The 27,612-nt window shown below is 36.0% G+C and overlaps 1 protein-coding gene across 2 annotated transcripts in view; it reads right to left on the reverse strand.

The window, feature by feature from the left end:
- Positions 1–27,612, reverse strand: part of LOC131668316 (actin-histidine N-methyltransferase) — a 572,960-nt gene that overhangs the window by 493,157 nt on the left and 52,191 nt on the right. For both annotated transcript variants that reach the window (XM_058942387.1, XM_058942395.1), the window contains one exon: positions 20,312–20,803. In XM_058942387.1, the coding sequence (XP_058798370.1) occupies positions 20,312–20,803 (492 nt within the window). The remainder of the gene's footprint in view (positions 1–20,311; positions 20,804–27,612) is intronic.

Below are 27,612 nucleotides of genomic sequence, written 5' to 3' on the forward strand. Positions count from 1 at the left end.
GACTCGGGAGTATGCACGCGTGCGGCCATCTTGGAGAATTGTGGTGAGCGAAAACTGCTTGCCGATCCTGGGCACGAGGCGAAATACGAGCCAACGCAGACACACACACACAGTCACGTTCGGGGGTTTTCAACACATCAACACGTCAGCGTTCAACAGCAATAACAACGATAACACTATTAACAACAATAATATTAGTAACAACGATAACAGGAATAACGACAATAACATTAATAACAACGATAACCGGAATAACAACGATAGTAATAATAACACTAACAGCATCGCCAAACTTCGATCGGGAGAAGATTCGAGAAGCAGAAGAAGACCTGTTATCTAGCTATTCGTCTTTGACTTTTCCAGAGCATTCCGTCTTCGACAAGGACAAAGGTCGCTGATTTTGTTCGGATAGTTGCCGTTTTGTATGCGAACGGTATTTTACTTTATTTTGTATTTTTCTTTATTTTGTACTTTTCTTTATTTTGTATTTGCTCTTTATTATGTATTTTCTGCTGTTTGTATATTTTCTATTATTTTGTAATTCATTTTATCTTATAATTTTCGTTGGTTTGTATCCTCCGATGATCTTATATTCTATTTAAGTTCCTTTTGTTTCAATCAATTTTTCCGCGATTAAGTTCCATCGTTTATCGTTTCATCACCGTTATTATTAAAGATTATTGTGTTCAAAATCGGCCTTATTTATTACCCTCACAGTCACTCCTGATCCCGAGTAGCAATCCGCGTACGATTAGCGCCTGCGCTCGACGCGTTATTTAGCCGTGGGAACGATTTTGATTCCCGAATCCCCGAATAAATAATCTGTACGGGCAGTCGTGAGCCATCCGAGAAGGACGACTGAGATTCACCGTTACGAGGTTTTAACAGACATAAAATTTTTAAATTCTAAAGTAGCTTCTTCAGGTAAATTAATCCGACACTTATTTATTTTGGAACAGTCAACTTCATGAGATTTCAAATTTTCCTCGTTAGTAAAATAATAAAGGCAACGTTCACAAAGATAAATTTTTTCAGTATGTTGAGTAATTTGACTACGAAGAAGAGCAGATAAATTTTTAATCCATACGTAGTGAGTTTCTAATTTGAATTTTCCATCATCTATTCATATTCGAGGTCTATTAGTATCATTTTCATTAATATATTCGTTTTGTATCAAGAGTAAGTTCACATGATTAGTTTATTTTAATTTTGTTATATAGCACGGTGAGATTTCATATTTCGATCCATATTTTTCAAGTATATATAAATTTACACTTATATTATTCAACTTTTCAAATTTAGGTATACTTTTTGTTTTTACAGGGAAGCTTATACCGTCAAAATTCAGTTCATTCTCATAGAGCTTGTACTTAATTACTCTGTTTGGATTTTTTTCAACTGGATGAAGGCATGAAAGTATAGCCCATTTAAAACATTCATTGTCTTCATTTTTAACATTAACACAGGCTCTTTTATTATTTAAGCTTGACAGTAATGGTATATATGAGCATAGTTTAAACGGATTATACTTATTTGTTTAGGAGGAACATCTCAAGGGGGTGTTAGTCGAGCGACTGCACTCGTAGTTTGTAGTATTCTCCCTTTGTGGAGAAAGCACGCATTGACTATAGACAGCATACGCTCCCCTCCGCGCAACGTGGTACACGCTTAGCTAGAGCGTAGAAGAGAGAGAGAGAGAGCACACGTTTACTACTACTATAGTAGTGCATCCCCATCAGGTTAGAACTATAGACAGCATGCGCTCCCCTCCTCCGCACGCTCGGGGCCTATACCAAATGTATACGCGTGTAGCTAATATACGAGGTGTGTTCAAAAAGTAAGGTGACTTTTCAAATTTCACGGGCAACGTACTTTTGATTATCGATTTTGGTACACTCTTCCCGAACATCTGTACCAAGTTTCAAGTGTATAGCGTTTTTTGTTTGGTTGTGAGAGGCGTAAAGGTTATAAGTGTTTTGTGTGCTCGGCGATTTCTTGCTATCGAAAAATATGGATCAAAGGATTTGCTGATTAGCACTGATGGAGCATAAATAGAGCGACGTTAAATAAAGGATTTGCATCAAATTTTGTGTAAAAAATAAAATAAAGTGCTCCGAAACACTTGAAATGTTGACGGTGGCATACGGTGAAACTGTTCTGAGTAAAAAAAATGTTTACAAGTGGTACAAATTCTTCCAAGATGGCCGGAAAGATGCCAATGACGAGCCTCGCTCTGGACGCCCAAGCACGTCAATAACTGATGAAAACGTTCAAGCAGTGAAGAAAATTGTTCTGGAAAATCGTCGAATCACTATCAGAGAGTTGCTGAGGATGTTGGTATATCGCTTGGCTCGTGCCATGAAATTTTTTCTAACGTTTTGGGCATGAGACGTGTGTCAGCGAAGTTTGTTCCGAAATTGCTAAATTTTGACCAAAAGAACCGTCGCATGAGCATCGCTCAAGAACTGTTGAATGACGTCAACGACGACCCAAATTTACTCAAAAGGGTCATAACTGGTGACGAATCATGGGTATATGGTTATGATATCGAAACCAAAGTCCAATCGTCCCAATGGAAGAGCCCAGATGAGCCAAGACCGAAAAAAGCACGCCAAGTTCGATCAAATGTCAAAGTTTTGCTCACTGTTTTCTTCGATTACCATGGCGTGGTGTATCAGGAGTTCTTACCATATAGACGTACGGTCAATAAACAGTATTATTTTGAAGTTATGCGCCGTTTGCGAGAAGCAATACGAAGAAAACGCCCAGAATTGTGGAAAAACAATTCATGGTTTTTGCATGACGATAATGCCCCTGCTCACTCATCTTTGCTTGTGAGAGATTTTTTGGCCAAAAACAACACCACAATCATGCCTCAGTCACCATATTCACCGGATTTTGCCCCATGTGACTTTTTCTTGTTCCTAAAACTAAAGAGACCTATGAAAGGACGGAGATTTGCAACGATTGAAGAGATAAAGACTGCATCGCTGGAAGAGCTCAAGGCTATACCGAAAAGTGCTTATGAGAAGTGCTTTGAGGATTGGAAAAACCGTTGGCATAAGTGTATTGTATCTGAGAGGGATTACTTTGAAGGGGACAACATAAATATTGATAAATAAATAAATATTTTTTCTTAAAAATACAAAGTCACCTTACTTTTTCAACACACCTCGTACAGATTATGCATCCTCTAAGGTACATGTGGCATTGGCTCTAGTGGTAGAGCGCTAGCCTGCCAACCCAAAGAACTCTGGTTCGATTCTGCGGTCTGTCTCTTCACTTTTTTCAATCGTCAGTATTTTCTATTCGTTTCATTTTCACTTCATTCATTTTCAATGTAGCAAGTAAATTGTCAATAATATATTTACATCTTTTTTAAAATACATTTAATTAAATTAGACAGAAAGCACTAGTTATAGGGTCCCTAGGGACTAGGAGCCCTAGAAATCTTCCTCAAAAAATTATAAACAATTATTAACATTAATAATAATTAACATGGAAGGGTTAGGCCAGGGAACCAAAGGGTTAAACCAGGGACCCCCACGAACATTGTTAATAATAATTGTTAACAATAATAATAATTATTATTAACATGAAAGGGTAAAGCCAGGGGACCAAAGGGTTACTGACCCCCCGCAGGTGTGCTGAAACATACATTGCTATACTATTTGTTTCGTCGCAATCTGTTTCAGTATCATTAAGATGTGGGTATGAGGTGTCATAAACATAGCCCAGTCATTCCTCTCCATGGATGATTCATTATAACACTATGACAAATTCTTAGTGCTTAACTCAATCAGTAGGCATTTTATTATGTAACCCATTCGCCTGCCAATAAACTCATATACCCCGATCTAGTCATGAAATAGTACTCTAATAAATCTGAACTAATCGTAGCAATATTGTGCATTCATAATTATTTTCCTTTCTAATTCGCATTATTTGAGTAACTTTCGTGATATACAGTGCTAGCTAATAATTCTGAACGGGTAATTAATATGTTTTGCTCCGACTTTGAGCAAGCGCAAGTTTTATTATTATATATCAAAGTTATGAATATAACTTTTTTCTTTTTTCATAATAGTTAGAACGATATTAAAATCAATAATAAACCGATAGTTATTTTTTATTTACTTTCTAAATTTTCTGAACAACGCAAATATAAAATCGGTAACTTTATTAACTCAAAACTTTGCTATAAATGGACGAAACAATATATTAAAAACATAGTTTCAAATAGCATTTTTAAGCCTTTTAAGAATTTTTTTTTCAGAATTATTTTATCTCTAATATTGAAAAAACTACAATCAATTGAACAAAAATGAAAAAATGTAACAATTTTTAAAGTTTCTTACTCGTTTTAATATTCGTAAAAAAACCCTAAGAAAATTAAGAAAGCCAGAAAGAAAGACTTTGGAGAGAGCTTCAAAATAACGGAATCAGAATTTTTTTAGTGTGATGAAAGCAAGCGTTGCGCTTGTTCTCGTCGGAATTTTCCCAAATTCCCCTCTCTCTCGGCAAGGTACGGTGACCAGCGTTGGGCGCATTTAAGAATGCATCTAATGTATGGTCTCTGTTTCAGCTGACGGAGATTGCCGAGCGAGGCCGAGCAGGCCCGAAGAGGCTACGCTGGTGACAGAGAGAGTATAGAGATGTTAGAGAGAGAGAGAGAGAAATAGTCGGGGGCGTGCGTGCTCTACGCAAGATTAAGCAGGCGCGCGTTTAGAACCAATTAGCGCGTTGGTCGCGCGCCGCCTAATAAATAGATCAAATGGAGAGAGGGCCAATTCCATCTCAGATCATGCAGAGCTCCCCACACACCTGTCACCAAGCTACTTCAAAGTATTTTTTTATTGTTCTAGGTCAAAAATAAGAGGACCCGTATTTTTCTTTTTTCTCTCAGATGCATAGTTCCGTCAATAATGCAATCGGAAAATGCACTGCTGAAAAGGGAAAATTGAGAAAATTTTTCCAATTCAATTTGGTTTCCTCAATATTTTTTTTATTTTTCGATACAATTAAATAATTTTTATGTCATCTATAGTAGAAAAGAAGTTCTTCAAGTCTAATTTATCAAAAATATGAATGTATGCATTTTTCGGGAGAAAATGCATGTTTTCGAAAAAGTGCATCTTGGAGAAAAAATTGTGTATCTCAAAAAGGCCATAATTTTTTGCGCTCAAATTTTTTTTATATATTCTTAGTACCAATACCTTCAAATCCATTCGATCAAAATTTGCTGTTTTTTCGTTATATCGCTTAAAAAAATTAAAAAAAAAAGTTTTACATTTTCAAGTCAAACGCGATAAATACATTCAAGAATTCATGTTAGCGACTATGTAGGTTAATAACTGAACTACAATAACATGTAACTCAAAGAAAAAGCTCACTTTTATTCAATCATGTCTGCAAGAAATGTAAAATTACACGATCATTTTTTTCTGTTTGAGTTGATTACTTTTACAACTCTCTTAACTTTTTTAGATACAACTTTCACTTCCTTGCCCTTGTTTACATTTTCGTTTTTCTTCTTATGAGTACTTTTCTTTTTTTTTTCATCTTTTTTCACTTCAATCCATGGATGCGCAGCCGTTCGAGCTATAAAACATTCGCTCCTCCCTTCTGAGACAACAGATTTCCACATGTGGCAACGTTGAATACCCTGATATTTCTGGCATTTGTGTCTTTGCTCCATTTGACTACTACGAAAATTGTTTATCTCTGCAGTTTCCATCAAAATCAGCTCTATAGAAGTTGTGTATTTTGATACATTTTCAACAAAACTTTTAGCAGTTTGAATAGCATCAGATTCAGTACTGCGTAAATTATGCACTGTTGCATAATGCTTTACCAAACCACCCATACCATCTACAGCACCCTTTCCATGACCAGTAGCAGAGAATATCCATTTTTTACTCATACTTGCATTTAAAAATTCATTTAACTGGAACCTATTTTTGAAATGACTTGCAGCGCCATCAGATACTAAAGTTATAGAATCCATCGAATTTCCATACGTTTCTTGTGTGTATCTAGTTATATGTTCAAGAATTATTTGTATTGCTGCCAATGCATGAGAATAATTATGTTTTAAGTCTTCACTAATTACAGTATAACTCTTTGTAATTCCGCCTATGTAGCAAACAGCAGTGAAAATTGAAATCTGTTTATTCACCCAATGATTCCCTTGAACTGGATTTTTCAAAATTACAGACCAATTCTCAGCAAAATCTATATGCATCAGCAAATGTTGATAATTTAACGTCACCCTTTCTTTCTCAGCTTTGATTTCCATTCGCTGTACCTCTTTGATACGTAAATGAAAAGTTATTGTGATTGTATGATTGGCTAACTCTTCCATGAATGTGGTCATAGATACTGAACGAGTTTCTAAATTGCCGTTATTCCACACAGCGAAAGTTATATTTTTTTCAATGTTTAATTCATCAAGCCCCAGTAATTCAAAATTCACACCCTTAACACCAGGACATGAATCACATTCTTTAAAATAACAAAACTCTGTGGTTGATGAACATATAACAGAAGATAGGACTTTAGAGCGCAAAGTTGAAAGCTCGACACTACTTTGACCGATGAAATTTTTCAAAGCGATTAGGAGAAGTTCAAAATTAGCACAATATATACATAAGCACACATCATTCAATGGATTTATCAAAACATACTTCGGACGCATGGAATAAAATTTCGATTTACTGATTTTTATTCCAGGATTCTCTTTTTTCAATAGAACATAAACTTCTTTCATGCTTCGTGTCAAGAAGCGCTTTACTTTTTTTATTTTTCACCATTTTCCATCACCGTGATAACATCTGATTTATTTGGACTTTGTCTTGAACAATTAAAGTCGTCATTTAAAAAATATTCCATAACTATGTCTTTCGTTTTTCTATCTATTGGATGCCCGTTGTATTTGTCTGGCTCACAATAAATTCCTAGAAATATATTATAAAATAAAGCTCTCACGTGAATTAAACAGAATTAATTATTAAATGACTAAAAAGTTATGCACTGTATAGCGATTTATTAATTGTTACCTCCGTTCGAAGCAAGCTTTCTTGCTTTATCTATCATGTAGACAGTTACTTGTGGAAACATCGTTATAATTTGAAACTTTGATAATACAGGTACTATAATTGTTAGAAGTCTTATCTTTTCAGAGATAGACGAACAGTGATCAAAAGCTTTTGAAAAATTATCTTGTAATTCAGCAGAAAAATTATTTGATTCATTTGTTGACTCTTCAACTTGCACATCGTATATTTTTTGTAATTTTTGACATGTGGCTTCAGAAAAAGATGAGACAAGTTCCCTCTTTTTTTTTAAAACATATCTTGCAACATTTGTATTTTTGAGATTACGTTTGCTACGTAAAGGTGATACTGGATATTCTAACTGACAGATTATTTCATTGTTGAATTCGTCAACACAGACTGAGGTATCTGGTACAAAATCATTATCTGGGCTTTCAACTTGCATTTCTTCGGGTTCATCTATTTCTTGTTTATTGTAGTTATCCAATTCTGTTATTTTGTAGTCATTGATTATAAGTTTATAACAATTGCTACACACACCATCAGTTGCATCAATATTAGTATTTTTGAACTTTATTTGCAAATAGTCAGCATAATCACCAATTTTTTGAAAAATCACATTTCGACACTGATATACACTCTTTTTGTGAACATTGAAATAATCTGGGCACTTCACTCTCTTTACAGAATAAATAGCTGACATGCTGACAACGAGACAGTCAAGCATACACTAACGCTAAATTCTAAATAAAAGCGATGAAATTTTACATATTTCACGGTCTCTATTCGGTTATATATTCGATCGTCTGTGTTTATGAACTACGTACGTAAACACAGATGACCGAATGAAACAATGTTTTATTGATAAAGTACATACTTATACAGAAATATTTGCTTCTCAATTCACTTAAATAGTCGCTAACATGAATTCCTGAATGTATTTATCGCGTTTGACTTGAAAATGTAAAACTTTTTTTTTTAATTTTTTTAAGCGATATAACGAAAAAACAGCAAATTTTGATCGAATGGATTTGAAGGTATTGGTACTAAGAATATATAAAAAAAATTTGAGCGCAAAAAATTATGGCCTTTTTGAGATACACAATTTTTTCTCCAAGATGCACTTTTTCGAAAACATGCATTTTCTCCCGAAAAATGCATACATTCATATTTTTGATAAAGTAGACTTGAAGAACTTCGTTTCTACTATAGATGACATAAAAATTATTTAATTGTATCGAAAAATAAAAAAAATATTGAGGAAACCAAATTGAATTGGAAAAATTTTCTCAATTTTCCCTTTTCGGCAGTGCATTTTCCGATTGCATTATTGACGGAACTATGCATCTGAGAGAAAAAAGAAAAATACGGGTCCTCTTATTTTTGACCTAGAACAATAAAAAAATACTTTGGAGTAGTTTGGTGACAGGTGTGTGGGGAGCTCTGCATGATCTGAGATGGAATTGGCCAGAGAAAAGAACGACGGAAGAAGCTGTAGATCGCGAGGAAATACGAGCCACACAGACAGCTAGTGTATGTGTTGGTTCACACTTTTCCGTTTTAAGGGAGGCATAGCGTAATCAAACATTACCACCCCTCTCTTTGGGCGCCAATAGGTTGGCATAGCCCACTGTCTTTCACTCCTTCGCTTTCAAACATTTTGGAGATCCGGAAGTCAAGTTTGCTACGACATCCCTGACGCACACAGCAAGTCGGAGCCTTTTTGATCTAAGGCGGCGACCTCCATCGAAAGGAGTACCGATCTTTTCACGGTTCGACGCTCAAGGAGAACGGAACTAAAGGCTTGACCCTCGGTTTGGGCGCGACGGGACTCTAGTTGCCCGAACGTCTACCGCGTCGGAAGCACGCGGCATACAAATCTTACAAGATTTGCTTGATCTGGTACCACTACCCCGCAGAGGCCAACCCAAATTGGGATGTCAGAAGAGAGACTCAACTAGGACAGCCAGAGGAAAATCCTAAGACGATCAACCAGCTAAGTCTCCCCTCCTGGGCTCTCGTTCAAAACATCCCACCCTGCGTACCTGTATTAAGGGATTGCTCCCACGACTCACAGGTCCATCGTTTCGACGTGCCGTGGCGCGTCTCCCCATTGCGTTTCGGTCATCCCCGCTCACGCTGGTGGGTATCCGTTATTCGAAAGGAAAGTTGTATCCTGATTTTCGCCTGAGTCTTGGATTTCGCTTTCTATGGAAGGCTTTTATGACTCGCTGATATTGATGTCTGCTCTTTCGATTGATATTTTCAGACTTGGGTCAGGGACGGGGTCTCGCTTAGCCGACAAGGCGACTCCCCAGGAAGTTTTCAATATTCGTGCCAGTCATGCCACTCATTCGAATCAATTTCCGACATTAGGCTAAATCGTGTATTCTAATTTGCGTTCAAAGCATCGAACTTCGGAGTTTAATTCCGAAGTTCGATGCTGAGCGACACAGAGAGTAGTAAGTCGAGGGCAGAGTTAGTAAGAAGGTTCCAAGTCGAGCAGACGGTCAGCGGTGCAAAGTGCAGCTGAGGATAAAAGGGGCCAGTCGAACGTACACACCGCCAAGGTAGAGGAGGATCGAGGGGACAGAGGACGACTTACTCCAGCAAGTTCTACTCGAGGCGCTACTGGAAAGCCGGCAGGAGTTGCCCAGCGAGGACGTGCAACACCTTGCGCAGGGCGCAGCCAGGATTCCCGCTCCAGCATCCAAGGTCTAGCTTACAATTTAATCTCTCTTTCTTTCTCTCTCTCTTCATCGACGGCACTGCGCGTAATTTTAATATCAGGAGAGTAGCAAGGCGTGCACACGCCGGCTACCTGCCCTAATGACGGTCGGACAATAAATCGCGCCAAGAGAAATCGTCCAGGTGATCCCTCGCCGGGCGACTTTCTCTTTTAGCTAAATAGCTTAAGTCGGTTCATCGTCAAGGCGGTCATCTGCCGGGCGACTCGCGTTGTGTTTTGTATAGATTTGTAAGCGCGACAAGTTAGTTAATTTGTTCTTTTTGTAATAGGTTTTAAGAACGTCGTCGTGTTTATTAGGTTAAGAGTATGTGTAATGCGGTGTATCATTACGCGGTTTGTTAATGTGTGGTAATTGCGTAATTTAAGTGTAGTGTGACCTTGAATTAATGGAAATTATATCAGTTGAAATGCGAATGTGTTTGTTATATAGCACGGTGAGATTTATGATAAAAATTACAAAATAAATTTTCATCGTATATGACAAAACAATATTGACCAGCATCGGAGTTTTTCCGTTATTCAATATTTCGAGGGTGAACCATCGCTAAACTCTATTATTGCTATATGAATAGTTGCCAATCACCAATTTCGCTGATTTTTCATTTGCTATGACGCTTAAAAATTGATGAGAGAATTATACTGTTGTGCTAGGAAAGGAATTTGGGGTCTAGAAACTACCCTCAAAAGCCACCCCCAAAACCCTGTTACAGCAAAATCTTCGATATTTATGACTATTTTTCGACAAAAACGATTTGAAAAAATCTATATAAAAGAGAAACGTAACCACACAGGTTTTGTCACTGCCAGTCCTACGTTGTACGGGGGTGAAACTATATTTAGAGTATATATTTTTACCATCCGAATTCAAAAACGGATCATAAAAAAATTAAAACAACGACCTATCTTGTGAAATATAATACGAATAAAACTAAAGCGTTTCGGTATATCTCCTAAACACCTAGTGATTAACTCCGTATGTATAACCCCTAATCAACTTCCTAATTAACCTCCTAATTACCCCACTCGCATATCGCCTGATTAATCCCTCTCGCATACTCTCTGATCAACCTCACCCCTTGATTAACCTCACTCGTATATTCGTTGATTAATCCTCAGTGACCACACTCGCATACACCTTTATCAGCCCCACTCGCATACCCTCTGAATAACTCCACTCGTCAAGTTAACCCTCGTAAACGTAAGCCCCTAGTTCATCCCCAAGACAGTTTCACCTCCAGAAGGCTTAACCCAATATGGATGGTTATCGAACGGGTTTACCCCCAGGTCGGTCAACCGCTTGACAAATATTTCCGTAGACAGAGTAATCCGCAGAAAAATTCACACTCCTAAACAAGTTGATTCAGGACAAGTGATGTATGTTTATTTATTTTATTAATACAATATTAATACGTTTGATGGTATTATATTCTTCTTGAAATTCAATCAAATTTTTAAAGTTAATGTTTGTATTGTATATAAGATCCGTCTTCTTATCACGGTTGATATTATAAACAATCATGATACTCTATAAACAAATGCCGCAGGCATAGTAGTGTCTTGCACCATGCACATTTCATAATTGCTATATTTTCACAAATCTTGCAGATAGGATCTTCTTCAAATGCTAAGCAATATTCTGTAGGAATATCGAATTTAGGAGGTTTTTCATCCAAATATCCACTCTTGTACCAAGCTTGTATCCAGTCCGTTCATATTGCCCACTCCATGAGTCTAGTAACAAAACTGCAGTTTTTCTACAATTAGGAAAAACGACATCTCCTAACTATGTTTGAAGTAATTCACTAGACAGTTTTCTTGATACAATTGTTTGCAAATATATATTAGGTGTTTGGAATAATTTTTTTACAACGTATGCCTGAATTTGCCTTTTTGTTCTTTTAAAACCATAAAAAGAGGCGAAGGCAACATACCTTCTGTAGATATTGTCGATTGTATCGTATAATTATACGTAGTAGATGATATTGATTGTACAAGCATTTCAACTGTATTTATCCCTTTTTCATTTAATATCCTGCCACTATGAATTTTTAAATTAAACCCTCTTTGATCAGAATTATACATATTACTTGCTCTCTTTTAAGATAGTTCAGATTTCACTTCATTAAAAAAATTTAGACAGTTCAGCTATAAACTAGGCTAATTATCAATAGCTTTGTTACATGTTTCGTTATTTTACGTGATACAATTTTATGTTTTCTTTTAAATAACAATATCTACTTTGGTGATGCTTTAAGCCAAGGCACATTCAATTCATGCTTATTTTCTAAAGCTCATCTTTTAAGATCTAAATCACGAACTGTTAACTTCCGGTTTAATGCACCTATAATTTTTTGTAGAGTATACTGTGAAATTTTAAACAAATTATTTCTTATAGTTCAGCCTGCAAAAATTTGCTGTTTCCATATTCTCAATTGACGTTCTGATGTGATTAATTTATACTTACTTTGAACGGAACTTAAATACAACACTTCACTTTCACTATCACTTCCACTTTCCTAATATTTAACAGCTTTTCTTTTGTATCCATCATCGACTGTTGTATTAGTTATAATACAATTAGGCACCTCAGCATAATTTTCAGCATGTATTTTCTGAAAACCATCGTCAACTACTTCTGGATTTATATCAAAATCATCATCTAGGAAACATAAATTGTCACTTGTTTCGAACTCAATGCCTGAATACCTTCAATACTTTTTTCAATACATCTTCAATATAATCATGTAGCTGTTTCTCTGCGTCGTTCAATTTTGATATATTTTCCACTATTTGAGTTACATGGAATGTTTGTAATAAACTTTGCATGACATTGTGAATTTCGATTGCCATTATCACACAATATTGATATTCAAAAAAATTATACGATGTTAACAAAATTGCATTACTATCCGACTGTAATATGTTGAAATAATATGATATATATATATATATATCGTACGAGTATATATATACACACACACACACATACACATACATTCCCGCCCAATAATCTTTGCCCACCCGCGAACAAAACAACTCTAACTTTGAAACTCCATATCTCGGCTAGAAATAAACCTACAGAGCTCTGCAGGAGCTCATTTGAAATGTCTCTTCACGCACTTTTGAATGGTATATATTAAATTTATGCTAACATATTTCCCTTGTGTACAGGGAAGTGAATGTTAAAACAAAAATTAGGAAATTTTTGTTGTTTCTTTAAACGCTCACCATTTCGAGAAAAAAAATCGTAGAAAAAATCTAAAAAATATATTTCGTAACTCTTCATAATCATATGAAAACATTTTTTTTTTCAGTCATAATATCAAGTAGCCTGATTTTTTCAATATTTCAGTTTTCTTCATTTTGGAAGAATAAAGAAGATCATTTATACGTGAAGCTATTCCATTTACTATAGAAAAATTTTTACTGTATGCATATCTCGATCAACGAAAAATCTGAGGCAGTGTAATAACAATTAAGAAACAGTCGTAATGCGATGTAGGTTTGTTGAAAATCAACAGTCATGAAAATAATATTTGATTTGAAATAAGAACATTTTTGTTCCTCTTTATTGTCTCAATGTAAGTAGAAAAATTAATCTAATTTATTAAAATTAATCATAACTAATGATTAGAAAAACAAATAAAAATTAATGTTCTTGTAACCTTCGTTTATTATCTTTTACCATAGTAATATATTGTTGAAGTATTATTGAAGTATGGCACCAAGAGATTCGGGTAAACGTTATCAAGTTATTGGATTACACATAAATGGTAAAAGTAATTGTCAGATTGCTAATATTCTCAATATTCCTCGTCGAACCGTAGACTATGATGTAAATAAATTCAAAAGTAGCGCATTTATAAAAAATATATGTTTGCATTACATACGTCTTACAGCTAGACAAATCACTGCTGATTTAAATCGGCATCTAAGAAAATCAGTGAGTTGCATAACCGTAAAGCGTAGACTAAATAAGAACGGATTGTTTGGAAGAATTGCTATAAAAAAACCATTTCTGTGGAAGAACAATATCACTAAAAGATTAGAATGGGCTAAAGAACACAAAAATTGGACTATAGCAGATTGGAATAACGTATTGTGGACCGACGAGTCTAAATTTCAGATTTTTGATACTAAAACATCAATTACTATTCCAAGACGTGTTGGAGAAAAATATTCAAAAAGTTGTATTGTGCCAACGGTAAAGCCCGGTGGAGGATATATTATGGTTTGGGCTGTTTTAGCGAATCAAACGTAGGAGATATTATAAAAATTGATGGAATTTTGAACAAAGAAAAATACAAACAGATTATTTGGTCTTGGATTTCTTTTCCAGCAAGATAATGATCCCAAACATTCTTCCAATATATGCAAAAATTATATTAAGAATTTAGAAAGACAAAAGAATTTAAAAATGATGGAGTGGCCACCTCAGTCGCCGGATCTCAATCCAATTGAGTTATTGTGGGAAAAACTAGATAGAACCGTAAGAAAAAAACTTCCAACTTCTGCAAAAGATCTATGGAAAAGAATACAAGCAGAATGGCAGCAGATTTTATCAACGACCTTGGAGAAACTGATGAAGAGAATGCTGACATTGTAAAGTTATTATAAAAAGCAAACGCCGTCATTTCGACGAAAAGAAGGTTTAATGCATCTGCAAAAAGCTTCATCTGAATATTATTTTGTCTTCCTTTCAAATTCAAGTTTATTAAAATTAAATATACAAAATTGTTCATGTAATGTAGTGTCGAATAATTATGAATATTTCGACTAACGAGTTTTGATGTACATGTTTAAATTTTCTTGACAATAAAAAAATTTGCATATTTTATTCTCACGTAATATATTTTACCCTAATTTCTGTGTACCATGCTTCAATAATATATCAACAATATATTACTATGGTAAAAAATAATAAACAAAGGTTACAAGAACAGTTATTTTTTATTTCAAAGTTAGAGTTTCAAAGTTAGAGTCGTTTTGTTTTCGGATGAGCAAAGATTATTGAGCGGAAGTGTATATATATATATATATATATATATATATATATATATGTGTGTTTTGAGTTAGCAAAACATGTTTCGAAATTTGAACCACATAAAAAGCAAATGATTAATCTTGAGTTTCTGTATATATATATATATAAACGTGCCGCATATCATTGCGGTTAACGTGGTGAACAAACATTAAAATTCGGTTTGATTGCGGTTAACGTCGCAAACTACGATTCAAATTCGATTTGATTGCGGTTAACGAGGCAAACTAAGATTGAAATTCTATCATAACAGTTTCTTCCTATTAAGTAAAATAGGCCGATAGAATACGATAACATACTTAACTTGAGTGAACAAAACAAGTTTTGCAGTTGGAATTACATGAACAGTAAAAAACGGAATTGTGGATATTCTAGTGAGACTGGAAGTAATTTCAGAAGCAATTTTTTGCGTAAAATTTCAATTCATCCTCAGAATTGAGCCATCACATCACGCTTTTGAGATATCTTAACGTAAACGTGCTAAAGCCTTTAGGCTAGATTTTTACCTATATTCAAAGTTATGTGACATCGTGAATAAATTTTATTTCTATAATCGGGCCATACACCATAAAGTAGTACTCCTACCCTTCAAAATCCACTTTACAGATTAGGAAAAAATTTTTTTCATCGAGATGATTGGAGATTCCCCGTGGGGTTAATCAAAGGCTACGCGAGTGGAGGTGATCAAGGGTATTCAGGGGTATGCAAGTGGGGTCAATCGGGGTGTATATGGATAGGGTTAATCAAGGGATGAGGTTGATCAGAGGGTATACGAGTAGGATTGATCAGAGGGTGAGGTTGATCAGGTGGTATGCGAGTGGGGCTAATCAGGGAGTTAATCAGGAAGTTGATCAGGGGGTATGCATATGGAGTTAATCACTGGGTGTTTAGAAGATATACCGGAACGTTTTAGGTTTATTCATATTATATTTCACAAGATAGATCGTTTTTTTAATTTTTTTATGATCCATTTTTAATTCGGATTGTGAAAATATATATTCTAAATATAGTTTCACCCCTGTACAATGTAGGGCTGGCAATCCCTAGTGACGTCAATCACCTGTGTGGTTACGTTTCTCTTTTATATAGATTTTTCAAATTTTTTTTGTCGAAAAATAGTCATAAATACCGAAGATATTGCTGTAACAGGGTTTTGAGAGTGGCTTTAAGTCGGTCAGAGCTACTAAAGTCGTTTGAGTGCTGTAATCACGGCAAAAAACAGTCTAACAAGGGTTGAAAATATTATTAGATTCGAAAAAAGTTATAAGCTAAGCTTTCACCTGGCGTTCTAATGTTTTTGAAGCAGTGCGGAAATTAGCTATCGAGCGAGTATTGCATGGTCACCATGGACAGTAAGTGAATTTTCATTTATTTATTTATTTTTTCTTTTTTGCAAAAAAGTAATAGTACTTGAACGAATAGAGACATTGACGAGATAAGTCACATAAGAAGCAACTTCATGGAAGACTAGTTTTAACATTTTTTATGAAACTCCGTCGAGATTTTGGCCAGTTTATGTGTTCATAGTAAGGGCTTTTTTAACCTCGAGGACACTAATTGTAGTGTAAGTAAACTTAGATTAGTTAGTTTGTATGATCTGCTTTGTTAAAATTGATTTTAATTTAAAGTAGGTTAGATGTGGATATCGATTTAAAATAAAAGTATAATGCCTGGTTAGTTTGTTGCTATCGAAAAATACAATGAAGTGTGAAGAATTGTTTTGCTGACTTCAATAGTATGAAGATGTCTCCATGTAGCTCTAGTATCATTGGCATTGTCGTGTTTGCTTTTATATACTCATTTTTTAGACTCGCTGATGTTCACCAGTTCGTAATAAGAAAACTGCGCGTTCCGTTGGCGCGCACCTCGCCGAGTTTCATATACGCACCGGTGTCGGAAAGAAACAGTTGGTTAGGCGTGACCCATTCATCACTCACAATTGACACAAAAATCAAAAACACGCGTACATCCCGCAAATCGAACATTTATCCGTAAAAATTAAAGCAAAATCCTCGGTGAGGGCGCGTATCAAACAAAAACTTTTCGAGTGATCAAAACAAGAACCGATGTATGACGCAGTCCAAACGGCTTCTAGCTCGCTACTCCTGTATGGAAGCCGATTCCTCCACGAAACGGCTGCACACACAACTCGCGTCTCTCTCTCTCTCTCTCTCTTTCTCGCTCTCTCTATCTATCTCTCTTCATTCTTCTGTCTACGTCGATCGTCTTCCTTTGCCACTCGTCCTAGCTCCGTCGTACCGTTTGGCTCCACTAATCGTCTTGCACCGCTCCTCAAATAAAAAAAGAAAGACATGAGAGTGTGAATACGCATGTAGTACATTCTCAGCCTGACACACCGCGCGGACGTCGATGAAAGCTCAAACGATAAAACGACAGGTAAGCAGATACAGTTAAGTGATAGATAGATAGATAGATAGAGAGAGAGAGAGAGAGAGAGAGAGTTAAATAGAGAGAGAGAGAGAGGAAGGGAGAAAGTGAGAGAGGCTGAAAGTCAATAACACAGGCCAACGCATTTTCACACCGTCAGACCGGACCTGGTGTAGCCGAAGGAATTTGATGTACTCAAACCGAATCCGAGCTCAGAATTGATTCATCGTCTTTAGTTTTCGAGATATTCTATCCTAAAATTATCAAAAACACGTTTTTTTGTTTTTTAACCCCTGTAACTTCCTGAAAAATGTTTTTCTACAAATTTGACGACGGTACTTTGAAGAACAACTCTTACCCTTCAAAATACACTCCTTATTATTTCAATATTATTTTTTTCAACAGAGATATAACGCAATGACCTATAATAACTTGACATTAGCAATTGTCGTTTAGCAGAGGAAAGTTTTGCTTAAAGATAATCTTCGCTAAAATTAAAACCTTAACCAAAAAACCCTATATCCTACTAGATAATAACCCTTGACCACTAATATCCTCAGTCCGCTACGTTCCAAGTACCTCAACCAAAGATTTCTGTACCCTGCAATATCTTCCGACCACTAGATCCCAAGTTCCTTAACTTATTAATCCTGTATCCTGCTAGGTGTACCACTGTTATCTTTTAGCAAAACTTTCCTTTAAATGAAAAAGATTTGCGAAAATGCAAATTTATCATATTTCAATGTGTCATAAACCTGTCGAAAAAAATGAGCAGTGCGTTTTGAAGAGCAAAAGTTGCTCTTTAAGATGCAAAAAACAATTTATTTCATGAAGTTGTAGGGATTGGAAAACAAGAATTAAACGTGTTTTTGACGCTTTTAGGTTATAATATATCAAAAACTGAGAGTGATAGAGCAATTCTGAGGTCGGATTCGAATTCAGCGCACCAAATCTCTTCGGAAATACCTTGTTTGATCTCTGGATACGGATTTTTTTAATTTTGTCGACCTGTATAATTCTCAACGCACATTTAGTCAGATCCGCCAAGCAGATGCTGTCCAAGAAAGCACGTAGCAGTACTTCCATTGCTTTCTTAATCAGTGGCCTTGCTTGTCTTGAAAAAAATTAGAAAAACTATAAAGATGAAAAAATCTGATTGAAACGTTTTTTTTATTAGAGATTTTATTTAATCTGTATACTATTTACTATCTGTATACCATTTTCACCGATTTATTTTTAATGTTATGATTCATTATTAAGTTATTCAAATACGATTGTTTATTGATAAATTTTGTCGTAGAATTACCGAACCCTATTTATTTACTATATGTAACACTGAAACCTTATTGTTACATACTTGTTTTCACTTTTTTCACAGTAAAAAATAAAGATTTTTTTTAAACAAATTTTATATAGAAATTACCTTGAAAACTGATTCCAAGATCATAAAAATAATGCTTATTTATGTCCATGTTATAAAGAGGAAACAAGTCAGTTTTACGTAATATATAGAAAGGGAAGAGAAGAAATGAGAAAAATACAAACGCAGGCCTTACCGCACTTCACTCAACACTTAGCCCAGTAGCACAGTTAAATCAGCTATATCGTGTTCTTACTCCTGATTTTACGGAAAGCAGCGTGCAGTCCAAATCGCTTATTGCTGAAAGCGTAGAAAATTCGCGCTTCTTGCATATAAATATTTTGATATTTATAATATCTATTGTAATGTAACTGAGATAATGGACTCGTGAAGAAATAAGCAGAGGTTGAAGCAAATTCATAACGATATAAATAATTATAAATAATGAAGGGTTTTATTTATAATAAGTAATTGTTACATAGATTATTAGATCACAATTTTTTATCTCTACACAACAAACGGGTTACAATTGGACATTTGCGACATGTTGCGACAAACTTTCTGTCTGTCTGTCTGTCTCTCTCTCTCCCTCTTTCTCTCTCTCTCCTTTTTCCCCTCACTTACCTTATTATTGCATACTGCGGAAAAATACACGCAAAAATAAAGATATCAATAAAATATATTCGAAATAGGTATGTTTAACGCTACGAAAAAGATAGAGACATAATGAAATTATTTAATCACTATAATAATGTAATACATTATTACAATTGTAACGGGGATTCTGCTACCCCGTTAAGGGTGATGCTAGGTGGCTACTCGGCCTGCGGGTAACTCGTATGGGGAACACGCGGGATTCAGCCCAGCGGCTCAGATATGCCCCTCGAAGGCACTCTTGCCTTCGGCCCGCGGAGAGCGTCGTCGGTCAGGTAGCAGCGGACGGTGCAAGCCGGCGTGCGCGTAACACGGGAGGGAGGAAGTGCCGAGAGGAAAGACGCAGTGGTTAGCAGAATGAATATTTATTAAGACTAAGATAGCAAAGGAAGCATATAAATAGCATTCGCAGTGAGAGAGGCAAGCGAGGAGCAAGCGAGAGAGAGAGTCTTAAGATCGAACGGGCACTTACATGACAAGTTCGCAGTGGCCTCGGCTTTAGACTTGACACGCGCAGGTGTTCGGCCACGAGGCAGCTCTCTCGGGCTGACCGGCTAAGATCGGCAAACACACACCCACGCACGCACGCACGCACGCTGCACCCTTCGTCTTTATCGGTAAGAAAAACCCGAGCTGCGTAGCATAAAGCGCTTCTTCCTTGCGTCGATCGCCGAACTTGCTTCCTCTCGCGAAGGCGGGCAGCCGATTCTGACTCGCACGCGGACGTGGTCCCCCTCTCTCGCGCTAGCTATTCGGCAGCGGCGCGTCTCAGCCAATTAGGCAACGTGCGCGACACTCGGGCGTCCACGCTTACACGCGTACACGCGGGTCTCTCTCTCTCTCTCTCTCTCTCTCTCTACTCGGTGCTCCCTGACTTACCTCGTGCCGCGTCCACAGCTACGGCCAGGCAAAAATACATAAAGAAAAGAATACATGGGTTATCAACGGATTATGATTAACTGAAGGGGAGAGAGAGACATAACGAGCCTCGGCTCGTTATACAATAACATATATATTAAAAAAGATTTAAAATTGATTTTATAATTTGATTTATAATTTCTTACCAAAACTTGGGCTTCCTTTTAATAAGAACATCTCCTCTTTATTCATATAAAGTATTGTGTTATATTTTCTTGGCAATATGTTCAAATATGATTTCCATATCGAGAAATCTTTTCTTTTTTCTATCAACAATGCAATAGCTAATGCTATTTGAGGCATATTCTGCAGTATGGTATCTGACTTTAAATTGTTTAATTCTGAAGCTGCTGAATAGACATTGAAAATTAACGCTCTTGGTATTTCTAAAATAACTTCACCTTCATTGAGATCGATATTAGCTCGTAAGCCAAGTTCATAAGAAGGAAAATAATCTATTCGTACTCCATCAATTTTAGCACCATTTTTTTTCATCCAGTTAATGAATTCTTCAATGTATTCATCTCTTTCTGCTACATCAGAGTTTATGTTCTCAAGCGAATTTATTTGATCTAAAATTTCCATGATATCTATGTAATTATCCCATAGATGAAGATCTGAAATTGGCTCGCTACAAACTTATCCATAAATAAATATTAAATTTATTTAGGAAAATTTCATGTATAAGTAATGATAATATTTTATTATTATAAATATTCTAAAAAATATATCATATATATAAACATACAATACTGAATATCTTATCCAAAAGATATGCACAGCATTTTAGCCTGACAAAGAAATTATCTATTGTATCTAACGTTTGGATAAACAAATAAACTATTTAATGCCATTAAAGAAATTTTATCTCTCGCTGCGAGGCTAATTGCCGCCTCGATCCGCTTCTAATATGCCTGGTATACCTACGTACATGTTTCGCAGCTAAAAACAAGCGCGAAATCATGGATCAAATTGAGAGATAAATAAATTTAAATCAAGTTCTTTACCGCAAAGCTTCAATCAGTTAGTAGACGAACGTAAATGTGATACGAAATAGAATTAATACTGTTAGCTTATTTCGTCTTTCGACGATAATAATACACAACGACTTTGGAAGAGATATTTAAGCACATACAAGATTAGAAGTATCATCAAGCAGTCGCACTTGTTTAAAGCAACGAGTGAGAGAGAGAGAGAGAAAGATTGATTGATTGATTTTGATCTATTACACCATGGTGTAGAACCCTGTCGGGTATGATAGCCATACAGTAGAACAAAAATAGGTTGCACATCTTACAATCTATAAAATGCTTCGCTTAGGATCGCATAAAATATATAAATAAGCTTACAACTAAAAATAATATAAAGCTGGAGCATTACAATTAAACTTAATAATATTTCTAGCCTACGCAAACTAAACACTAGAATAAAGGTAAAGTTCGCAAGTTGCTGTTAAGGGAGTATGGTACGTACTCGTACGTGAGTAGTTAGTCGAGAGAACTATCCGACTTACGTTTGATTTGCGTAGAAGCGATCATAAGTTGTTCCGCTCTCCGCTACCGTCTTACCGCGTCTTGTTTACGTTGTATACTCTAACCTGAATTATAGCTCGATGACCATCGTTTATGAGTGACAATAACGAAGAGAAACAAGTTGAAATTGTTTTGAGGAAGGAAGAGAGTGACAAAAAAGTTTACGCCCTCAGATGCAAGCAATGGGAAGCGGGTGAAAATATCCAAAAAGTGCATAAAGTAAAGGAAAACGTTGACGAGTACATAGCATCGACTACACCAATAAAACGATGCAAAATCGAAGGTCGTCGAATCATTCATCCAAGAACTATGGCACGTGGATTGTTCTGCCAAAAATGTGATTTAATTTTATCTTTGGTAGACTGTGTTCAGGAACAAAATCTTGGCTTAGCATCTTTTTTTAAGTTCAATGTCGATCATACAAAGCATTCACTGCAGTGAATTCTGACAAAACCTATGAAGTATTTGGTAAAAAAAAGCATCACGATATAAATACAAAGCCGTCGTAGGTTCGTATAGTGCGCATACATGTACGAGTACATTTATTTTATAAAAACGTTGAGAATAATTTGACAACAATTTAAAAATAAAAATATTATATTGTAAAAGATTACTTGAATGTTGAAATGGGTCACTCAGACATCAATAAATTGCTCAGAGGAATGGATATGCCACAATATAACTAGAAAACCTATAAAAATCATGAAAATAAAAAAAGATTAGGTGCTGAAGAAATGGCTCGTTAGAGTTGTATCCAGGCAATGAGTTTGGAAAGACAGTTAACGATTGAAAATGCAGATATTATTGAAAAAATGCTGTAGATTAATAATTGAATATCGGCATTCATATAAAACAAATCTGCTTGAATGAATTGAGCTTAATATAATCAATTTTAAATGGTTTTGATTTCTTACTTATCGATTTTGTCAAACGTTCACAATGATTATGCATATCAAAAAATTTCTCAATCGTATATACTTCCTGGTGTCAGCGGATTTATTATATTTACTGCGAATCTATGCATTATTAAATTTATATTATAGTGTTTTTCAATTATGTTATATACAGGGTGGGCAATAACCCAATAACCCAAAATTGCTCACAGCAGAGCAGAAGAACATACGCTTAGAAATCGCTCTGGACAATTTGAAAATGGTCAATAATGATGATAATGTGCTTAGAAAAGTTATTACAGGTGATGAATCATGGGTTTATGGTTATGATCCTGAAACAAAACAACAATCTTCACAGTGGAAGCATTCTGAATCGCCAAGACCAAAAAAAGCACGTCAAAGTCGGAGCAATGTTAAGTCAATGTTGATTGTTTTTTTCGGTTGTGAAGGTGTTGTACATCACGAATATGCACCAACAGGTCAGACAATCAATAAAGAATACTACGTTCAAATTTTAAAACGTTTGCGTGATGCAGTAAGAAGAAAACGGCCGCACTTTTGAGAAAGTGGTGACTGGCTTCTCCATCACGATAATGCGCCAGCGCATTCATCCAATCTTGTGCAACAGTTTTTGAGCAAACGAAATATCGCATTGCTTCGACAACCTCCATACAGTCCCGACATAGCCTCTTGTGACTTTTGGCTGTTTCCAAAACTAAAAAAACCAATCAAAGGACACCGATTCGATGACAAAACAACGGTTGAAAACAATGCGACAAGTGTACTTAAGGCTATCCCTAAAAGTGAGTTCCAGAACTGTTTTGAAAAGTGGAAACATCGATGGAACCGTTATTCAATCAAGTGGGGATTACTTTGAAGGATGCCACCCACCAGATGATAAAGAATAACACTAGCACGAAAATATAAAAGTAGGCCCGATACTTTCCGGACAGACCTCGTATATCAGCTGTTTTTAAGGGAAAACGTTACTAAAAATAAAAAAGTGATTCGTAAACTAAGTGATTTTCTAGATAATATTCAAAACGATTTATGATTATGTTAAAATAATATATTCAAATATTATTGTTGTTTTATATTTGTTTATATGAATGATTACAAAAAAATTTTGTTGTATATGTATATTTTGTTATTTATGAATTTCAATTTTTATTAATGATCTAGATGATAAAATTATTTTTACCATATTACCTGTGTGACATCCGGGTCACTTTCTCAGGAACGTCTGAGGCAGACGTTTTCAGGTGCTCGATTTCGGAAGGTCTCCACGCTTAAACCAGAATGAGCAATTGGAGAAATAGAGCTTCTACTGCGCGACTCAAGTTATGTAAAAAATTTTGTTACTACAAGACTCCTATCGAACACCATAATTCAACGGAATCGGAACTTGTATACGAGTATTCCAGACCTCACTGAAATAGTCACAAAAATTTATCTATGTAACTTTTAAGCGGTATGATTGTCTTATTGAGGAGTATCCCAGATCTTGCTGAAAAGACATAAATTTTTCGTGTTTCAAATTGCTAATCTAGGAGTGAGAAGAAGAAGAAATAAGATAGCAAAGATTGATTTAGACTTACTTTTATTCTGTGTGGCTTTCTGATACTAAGAGGAACCGACTTTCGCCTTTTGGAGCTTCTCGCACCTACGTCGAATTGGAACTGGGGCTGGAACTAAATTAGCCTTTTTTCGCTTGTGCACACCCTTTTAAAGCCTGTGGGTGGTTAGGAGGAAAATCCCTCACTCAGCCCCTCAAAATTTGGGAAGAGTGGAAATGGCAGCAATTTTTAATTGGCTGACTGAGATCTTTCCACTTTTTCATCTCGGCTTTCAGGCCCTGATTGGTTCGAGAGCATGATGGAAATCGAGGGCGTACGTCCAAGGGTATAGGCCGTATCTCGTTAGATGGCTCTCCAAGTACCATTTTCGTTACATTTTATCTTATAATTCATACACATCTCGCATAAATTAAAGTAACAAGGTTAGGTTAACTTATCGTGGTTTTAACCTGAGTGTAGGTTATAGCGCACTTAGGCAATCCTGTCATGGTTTTGAGCTTGCAGGTTATGGCGCACTCAAGTTAATCTGTCGCTGGTTCTAGAGTTATAGGATTTTCAGTGCATTTAGGTCATAACTATCTGCCTTAGCCTGCCCTAAATTTATAGATGTCATTTTAGAGTGCATCTAATAAATTCAGCTAGATTCGCCGTAAATTAGTACAATGGTAGACCTTTATATGCCAGTGTAAGTTTTTCCTACTACTGAAGATTGCAAAAAAAATCAAGATTTTTCATACTCAAGTATAAATCAATTATTAAATGGCACATTTCAATTGACGGTATCTCTGATGGAAAAAGACATAAAAAAATCGGTAATGAATTTTGTCGGCCAAGAGTTGCTCTTTCAGATGCCGTTGTCAGTTTTGCATGAAAAAATCTATTCACAATGTTATAAGGTACCGAATATAGCCAAAAAACGTGATTTTCGCACATTTAGGTTAGGATATCTCAAAATCCTGACGTACTGGCGCAATTCTGAGCTCGGATTTGGATTCAGCGCACCAATATCCTTCGGGTGTACTATGTCTGGTCTCTGGTTCTGATACCTTGTTGGCCTGTGTTACTGATTTACCGCCAGCATAGCGTTACCCAAAGCATACCATGTGGAAGTTGCACGGTCGGATTTACGCTTCTTTTGTGCTTACGCGCGTGTATTAGATTCTTCAGAAAAAATGAGACCTTGTGGTTTATCAGTTTCACAGTATTTTACGACTCCAAACTCATTTTCTAAAGTGTGTAATGTGTATGTGTTCAGTATCAAGTGTTCCCGGCTCTACTCCTAATTACAGCTTGCAACCTTTGTCGCATATTCGAAATGCAATTTCGGATCATCCGTTGAGGGATCGGACGCCAAACTCTTATCAGAGCGTTCTTTAATTCTTCTAAATTATTTAGTTAGGGATAATTTTGACGCAATCGGCGACCCAATATGTCCCAGACGTGCTCTATGGGATTCAGATCAGGACTCTTTGCAGGATGCCTCAACAATCTGATGTTGTTTCTCTGAAAGAATTGATGTGTGATATTCGCTGTGTGAGGCCTAGCATTATATTGCATAAAAATAAATCCTCTCCTGTTTCGTGCTAACGGTAACACGTGAGTTTGCAAGATTCGGTCGATGTAACGCCTAGCATTGAGAGTGTCGCGAACAATCATGAAAGAATACGAGAATCCCGTGAAATTACAGCCCAAACCATGTGATGTTCGTATACAGGGTGTCCAAAAAGTAACGATACACCTGAGAAATTTTTTAAGTCGGTTATTTTTTTAACCGGGTGAAGGTTGTTCTTGAAGTAACTTTTTACGAGGAATCCGATGGTAACTTTGGATTTGACCTTGAACCTCATTTTCAAGGTTATTTTGAGGTCAACCTCATTTTTTTAAATGGAAACCCCCATTTTTTATGGCGGAATCGGAAAGAGCGGAAAATTTTACGTCCAGATATGTATTGAGGTATGAGGTTGAGGTAACCCCTAGAGGTCAACTGGAGGTCAAAGTATGAATTCTTAAAAATCTCACGAATTCAGTGGTTAAACAAAACAAACAAAAGGATAACCCCAGGTAACTTTCAACGGTGCTCTTTAATTTGTCCTTGAACCTCATTTTCAAGGTTATTTTGAGGTCAACCTCATTTTTTTAATGGGTACCCCTATTTTTTATGGCGGAATCGAAAAAAGTGAAGACTCTCACGTATGGATGAGTTGAGGTTTGAGGTTAATGTGACCTCTAGGGGTCAGATGAAGGTCGAACTGTGGCTTTGTAATAGTACCGGGATTTTAGTGGTACAAGGAAGCAAATAAAGGTCATGGAAACCCCCATTTTCGACAGCGGCAATCGAAAGAGCGGAAAATTTCACATCCAAATATCTACTTAGATCATAAGTCAAGGGTGAACTTAAAGTTTAAGGTCAGTCGAAGGTCATCCAAACTTAAAGACGCCCTAAAATTTTTTAAAGTTTTTTTCATAATGGAGAAGGGAGCTCCAGTTGACCTCTAGGGGTCACCTCAACCTCATACCTCAATACATATCTGGACGTAAAATTTTCCGCTCTTTCCGATTCCGCCATAAAAAATGGGGGTTTCCATTTAAAAAAATGAGGTTGACCTCAAAATAACCTTGAAAATGAGGTTCAAGGTCAAATCTAAGGTTACCATCGGATTCCTCGTAAAAAGTTACTTCAAGAACAACCTTCACCCGGTTGAAAAAATAACCGGCTTAGAAAATTTCTCAGGTGTATCGCTACTTTTTGGACACCCTGTATAATATATTGATAATTCGTACTCTCGTGGTCTTGTCGCGTTAATGAGTAAGAATTCGTTTCTTTTCCAATTTAGTCTCATAATATATTCTCATAATTGATGAAATAAATCAATAAATCTAGTATATACGAACGTAAGTAAATTTCAAGGAAATTCGGACTTTGCCCTAGTTTCTTATGGTGCAAATTGTCCCATAAGCAGAGCTAAAGTCTTTATTATAAAGGATATAATTCAGCCTAAGTTTCATATAGCGCGAAGTATTCTATAAGTTGAACATGAATTATAGGAAAGGAAAGGATTTGTTCAGTTAATCAGAATGAGAGAAAGAACTTAGGTATTAGCAAAGCTTATTCAATCTCATGCGCTCACTTTGCAAGGCTTGGAGTGGATGCCAGCCTGAGCAATAATCAGAGTATTTATACACAGATTTTGACGCATATTTTCCCAGAAGAGTTCTCTTCGAAAAGTTTTCGAATCTTCGAGAAATATTTGCAAATTTTGAGAAATGAATTTTCTTAATTTACAAGTAAATAAACGTTAATACTAAAGTTTTAACACATGTAAACTTTACAAAATTATTTATTGATCGTATTAGTGTAATTTACAATTATCACAAATAGTATCGTCAAAAGTTATTATCCACGACGTGCTCCCAGTAGAATTTAATAAATTTAGCCCGAAACATT

This window comes from Phymastichus coffea, unplaced genomic scaffold (assembly GCF_024137745.1).
Source record: "Phymastichus coffea isolate CEN01 unplaced genomic scaffold, Cenicafe_Pcof_1.1 PCOF00006, whole genome shotgun sequence".
Classification (NCBI taxonomy): Eukaryota; Metazoa; Arthropoda; class Insecta; order Hymenoptera; family Eulophidae; genus Phymastichus; species Phymastichus coffea.